The 6,117-nt window shown below is 35.7% G+C and overlaps 1 protein-coding gene across 2 annotated transcripts in view; it reads right to left on the bottom strand.

Moving 5' to 3' along the window:
* Nucleotides 1-841: 841 nt before the first annotated feature.
* The window catches only part of LOC129574208 (failed axon connections), a 14,601-nt gene continuing 9,325 nt past the window's right edge, over nucleotides 842-6,117 (bottom strand). Inside the window, exons 2-6 of one of the 2 annotated variants that reach the window (XM_055455822.1) lie at nucleotides 4,224-4,562; nucleotides 1,985-2,131; nucleotides 1,700-1,896; nucleotides 1,502-1,601; nucleotides 842-1,400 (exon numbers count right to left, since the gene is read on the bottom strand). In XM_055455822.1, coding sequence (XP_055311797.1) covers nucleotides 1,341-1,400; nucleotides 1,502-1,601; nucleotides 1,700-1,896; nucleotides 1,985-2,131; nucleotides 4,224-4,562 — 843 coding nt within the window. In that variant the 3' untranslated portion in view covers nucleotides 842-1,340. The remainder of the gene's footprint in view (nucleotides 1,401-1,501; nucleotides 1,602-1,699; nucleotides 1,897-1,984; nucleotides 2,132-4,223; nucleotides 4,563-6,117) is intronic. The other variant, XM_055455823.1, reaches the window with a different exon arrangement.

A 6,117-nucleotide genomic window follows, 5' to 3' on the forward strand; every position in this document is an offset into this window, starting at 1 on the left:
TTTATTATGCGCGTATTTGTTTGTTTTTGTTTATGTCTAACATTATCGATGGTTCTCGGTTGCTATATTATCCCTACTATTTGCTTCTAAATCGAGACAGAAAAAAAAATCGTCATAAAAAAATGTGGATTTTTTTTTCTTTCAGAGTGTTAATTTAAAGTTCGTACTTTATATGTAAATACGTATAATTCGTCACTTGCTTTTCTGAATGCTCCTCCTGTGTTGATGGTGTTTTTGGTTATGACTTTGTAATTTATATTTATTACGCCGCACTCTGTTCGGTTCTGATGTGTTTGTTTGTGTCTTGTCTGTGATGTTGCGTGATTTGTGCATAGTTGTGTGTGACAATTGTGTGTCGTTTTATTTGATAAAAGCGGTAAATCAATTTAGTTTAAAAATATTTTTTACTTCCGTTGAATGTGTGCGTATGGAATTTAATTTTTGGCGACCTTGACAAATGTGAAGCATTCGGATTCAAAGCACTTGAAACACGATTAAATGGCATACAATGTATGAACAAACTACTGACACAAACCCGTAGAAAATATAGCAAGTTGTTGTTGTCGACCGACGCGTCGATCAATTTCCTTAATCCGACTTGTGTGAGATGGGGGAATCGCGACGATGAAGAAGAACAATTTAAAAGCAAAAATTGAAAGCAAATAATCACACCCAAAATCGCATGAAGAAATTGTGCTGCGGTTCGCGGTTGTCATAATAATCATTTCATATGGAATTGTATATTCACTAAATGTCATGCAACGTACTTATTGCAAAAAAGAGATGTGTTTGTAGTATGTATATATGTTTGTTCGCTCTTTTCGTTTGATTCGCGTTTTAGTTTACTTGTTTATGATTTTTTTTATTTCGTATCTATTAAATGAGTATGAGTATAATATTTTTTTTTTTGTAATATCTTAATGTTGAGTCAAGCTTGCTTTTTTTTCTCTTCCATTTCATTTATGCCAAATATTCGGATTCGATTTCGTACATTGTTTGGTTTGTTCTCGTTTTTTTTTTGTTCGAGATGTCATTTTTTTCATTGTGTTTTTATTCTGTTTGTCGCGATTCACGTTTTGTGTGTGTGTGTTTGTGTGTGGTGTTTTACATACTAGAAAATGTAGCGATTTCATTTGAGTGTGTTTTTGTTTCGCACAAAAAATGGTATCTATAAAATTTGAGTAATTTCGTTTTTTTTTTCTTATTACTTTTGATGTTTTAGCTTTTTTTTTAGATAGTTTTAATGTAATCGGATGACGTTGTTACTGTTGTAAATTTCTATTTTTTTTTCTTGCTTGTTTATATTTTACTCGGTGTTTTTGTGTAAATATGTAATGCGCTTATTTAGCTTCTTCTTTTTCCTTGTTTTCCTCTATATTCTCCTTCTCCTTCTCTTCGACCTGTGATTTAAGAGAGAAAAACAATATGTCAGACAATTTAATTGGCAATTATTTCGAGGATAAATAGCAGTTAGTTGATTTTTTTTTTTGGCAAATTATACCTTATCTTTTTCTAGCTCTTTTTCAATTTGGTCCGATTCATTGTTTTCTTGTTCAGCTTTCTTTTCGGTTTCAGCTTCCTTGCCTTCTTTGATTTCCGGTCTAAACGATTTAAAGTTAAGAAAAATATTTCAAAATTTAAAAACATTCATTGTTTGATGTTCAGCCTGGAGTCCCCAGTTGAGTGTGCGATTACTTACTCCGGTTTCGGCAAATGAGCGTTCAAGTCGAGCTTAGAGCAGATTTCCTCCCAGTCGGGGAAGCATCGTTCCTTGATTCGTGACACATGACCGATCAAATTTGGGCAATGCTCAGTGATGTAGTCTCTGAGTGGGAAGTTGACTTCTTTCGAGATGAAAGTAAACTGTGACAAGACAGCAAACGAGACGACGTCCAACTGTTCATAAAGAGGGATACAAGTATTAGTTTAATAAATTGCTCAACAGCTATAAGCGAATTACGCATATATTTGGGTTTATACTTACATTGGTTGGTTCATCGCCGAAGTAGAATGGTTTGTCTGCTAGAATGTCGGACAAGACTTTCAGATCATGTTTGCCAAATTCTTCGATTTCCTCCGGTTTGTGCACACCAATTCCTTGTGCTTTCACTTTCTTACATCCCTGCAACCACTGAACATGAGACAACCATATCAAGAAATTACGTTACAAGGGGTGGTTGGCATACAACGCAAGAGAGAGAGAGAGAGAGCGAGAGAGAGAGAGAGAGAGTGAGAGTGAAAGAGAACGATAGCTCGAGAATCAGAGAGGGATGAGAAGCGTGGAAAACGCGAGGAATAATAAACGATTCACGATGGATAAAAAAGAAATCGATCGCCAATAGATATTTGATCGTGTTTTCACTTATGAGATTGTAATGTATATTGGTTTGTTCGCCACTTAATTTGATGGATAACAATGTACGCATTCCGGCCAAAGCCTTCAACTTAAAAAAAAAACATCAAAACGGGAGATGGCATTCGATTCCATCTTGATCAGAGCACGCATTTGAAACGTCTCGATCTTTGCGAACATAATGGTGATAATTGGAGATATGACAGCGCGCAATAACGAACGCATTTCAGCAACACATTGAGAGAATGAATTGAATTGCGAGCAAACGAACGGGCTGCGCACATGAATTGTTGTGTGATCACATCAATAATTTGTTGTCAGAAGATGCGAGAGTGCGCAAGGGCAATAATTCATTTAAGTTGAAATTTAATATGCAAACATAATAGTTGATTGTTTGCGGTCTTTAATTCTCACTCATATTCATACAATGATGTTTGCAAGTGATTGAGATTGATTAAGTCAAGACGACGACGACGACGGCGGCGGCAACAGTGGTAGAGAAGCAGAAACGAATGTATGTGAGCAAGACCATGCGCGCACAATATTTGAGGGTGCAGCGACTGAATGCTGATATATATTTAATAACATGTATTTGCTTATTCATTGACTGTGATTGCTCTCTCACAACAATAATAAAACATTCTAACTAAACTGCTGCATTTTGTATTTATGCAAATAGATTGCAGTTGCAGCCGCATTTCAGGGCATGCATGCGCACATGGCAAAGACAATACTGGTATTTTGGAACGTTGTGATAATTAAGACGAACAAAAAAAAAATTATATTTCATATGCAACATATATTTACTCGACGTATATTTATATACAGTATTGCTTGTAAAGATCTTCTCCTCCTCCTCTTCCTCTCATTCGGTTCGAGCATTGCAAGAGAAGTGATGCAAAAATTGTCTTTGGAATGTTCTAATAATATTCCAATTTGAATTGTATTTTGCTTCGGCAATGGAAAAGTGGGGTAAACAGTAAGCAATCGCGCACGAACTAAGCACGTCAGCAGAAAATATGTAATAATAATGAATTGATTCGTTCGACGATTTGACAGAAATAAAACGAGCCGTACTGTGCAGCCGAAATGTAAACAACAAAACGAACGCGAGAGGAAAGATAATCTCTTTTATGAAACATACAGCGCAACAACAACAACGTATATTGTTTATACGAACATTCTGCGCATTTCTCGATCCATTCAGTTGCGTGTCTTCCGATTTGGCCGCAGTAGAAGTATACAGTAAGCTCCAACTATATATTGCATATCAAAACAAGCAATGAAAAGAAATGAAGAGAAAAAATAGCATCGAACCGTTGACGACCAATTCGATAAATGCTGACCGTTTCACAAACAAACAAAAAATCGCACGCATAGACAAATTGAATAAAATTTGAGTTCGACGATGAAAAAAACCGATCGATTGGAATTCTTATGTTGTTCGTCTTTTAAAATCGATACTTGCAATTTTGTAGTCCGTGTATGAATGTGGAACGATTGCATCACTCATTTGTTTACCATCTCAGCGACCGAAAAAAAGACGCATGCTATTTTTGCATTGACGATTGCGACCTTAGATTCAGTCACGATCGCGAAACAAAACATTCCGATTTCAACTACTGGGATATTGACAATTTTTGGATGGTAAAAGTGATGGCAGGGGGTGAGGCGGGAGGGGAAATAGGGTATTGTAGTGGGTAAAGCGCGTTAAAAACATAATAGAGAGATTAAGCCAACAACCAAAAAATAGAACTAAAATACAACCTAAACCTATATATATATAACTTATGAGATTTGAATCAAGTACTTGACCAAATGTAATAAGAACTAAGCATGTATGGTAATTATGTTTTGGAATTGAATTTACCTTGCGTCCGTATGTAAAGCGGAAGAAGAAGTTCAAAATGCTGTTGGGCAGACGGCATCCAAGTGCATGTTGCAAGTTCACCTTGTAACCTTTGATGAGCAGATCCGGGTTCTTGATGCGCCAGTAGAACAAAATCCAGACCAAATGATTCTCAATCATCGATATGGTGGCATGAGCAATGTTACGTTGGTCTTGTGTGAGACCCGCATTCAAATCTTTGTCGAATTTTGCGCTCAATTCACGTAGGATGATGGCCGAATCGGCGATTTCTTCACCATTGAGTTCGATAAATGGTAACTGACCTTTCTTCGAGCGGAATTTCATCTTATGGTCGACATTCTGTTGTTGTTGTTGTTTTTGATTATGATGGCCGATGGGGCGCGCGCAAATGTAAAGGGAGACAGGAAAAAGAAAATCGAAAAATATTAGTTTTAAATGGAATTAATAAACAAATAACCAACATACCAATCAAATTAAAAAGAAATTGGTATTGATCAATTTTAAAAATGCTATTGAATGAACGATTACACGTTCACACAACAATAAAGAAAAAAAAAATAAACCACACATACACACGCCGAACATCAATCTAATATTTTCAGCGCATTTAATTAATCGATCAGGGTCGGTTCTCGTTCTCATGTAATGCTCAAATTACATATGAACAAAATGAACAGAGAAAAAACATAACTGAAAGACATACTGGCATCAACAGGAATTAAAGCGATGAATGGATGAATGAAATGATCATCACAATAAAAACATACGAAATTAATGAAAAAAAAACAATGCAGATGCTGAACTGAATGTGCTGGCTTGTTTGTGTGTTGCAACAAGATGTTATCACAAATTATGTGATATTTTTTTCTCTTCATTTTAATTAACGTATGTCTATATTTAAAACTTGATTAATATTTATTGCTCATTATTTCTGGTGATTGCGATTGCATTAGAAGAGCAGAACTTCAACGTGACGTGGGTTTTGGTTTCATTTGCAACTAATCGTACATATTTGTTTTTGTTTCATATTCAGTACAAGATCTACATTCCATCAATTGGACAGTTGTTTCGATCAACGGAATTTTCTCATTCAAAGACCATTTTGTTATATATAAAACGAAACCCTAATCAGGATTAGGCATTCGTACCAAACTGAACGAGTTGACTGAGTTGTGCGCACGCGATCAGTTCGCCTTATTTTTATACGGCGTCTCGGTCAGTATATCCAACAATTGTTGCATTCACGATAACATTGACACACAGTGGAATGTAAGATGTTAATTGCATTATTATGATTAGTGAGTTACATTCCGGACTAAAATTGAATTCAAACGACATACTAGATGAATATAATGCATATAAATTATAAATTATAAATTAATGGCTTTCAAATTTCAAGTGAAAAATAAAACAAATGTATACACAAATATGATTCGCGTTGTTTACTGAGTGAGAATAAGAATTCAGCGCTCGATTCATTCGACGCATATCAACGATCTGATCGAATGTGATACCAAATTTATCGCTTCCCCATATTGAAATTCTATTTATAGAAACAGAATGCCACAAACAATTCACCACATACCAAATATGCACTTCGACAAAACTATAATACAAATATTGTATATCAAGCATGCGACGAATGATACGCGATAAAAGTGAAGGAACGGCATGCACACAACAACAACAAAAATGTATAGAAGACACACATGAAATTAAAACGACTGTCCAGAATGAAAAAAATGTAAACAAGGCCTGCAGCGAAATGAAACAAAGCGAATCAAGAACGGAGCAGCAAAAACATCGTTTCGTCAAACCGGCAACAAATCGCCAGTTGAGAGAGAGAGAGAGAGAGAGAGAGAGAGAGAGAGAGAGAGAGAGAGAGAGAGAGAGA

The sequence above is a fragment of the Sitodiplosis mosellana genome, unplaced genomic scaffold (assembly GCF_009176505.1).
Source record: "Sitodiplosis mosellana isolate CC-2019 unplaced genomic scaffold, AAFC_SMos_1.0 Smas_scaffold_6150, whole genome shotgun sequence".
NCBI lineage: Eukaryota > Metazoa > Arthropoda > Insecta > Diptera > Cecidomyiidae > Sitodiplosis > Sitodiplosis mosellana.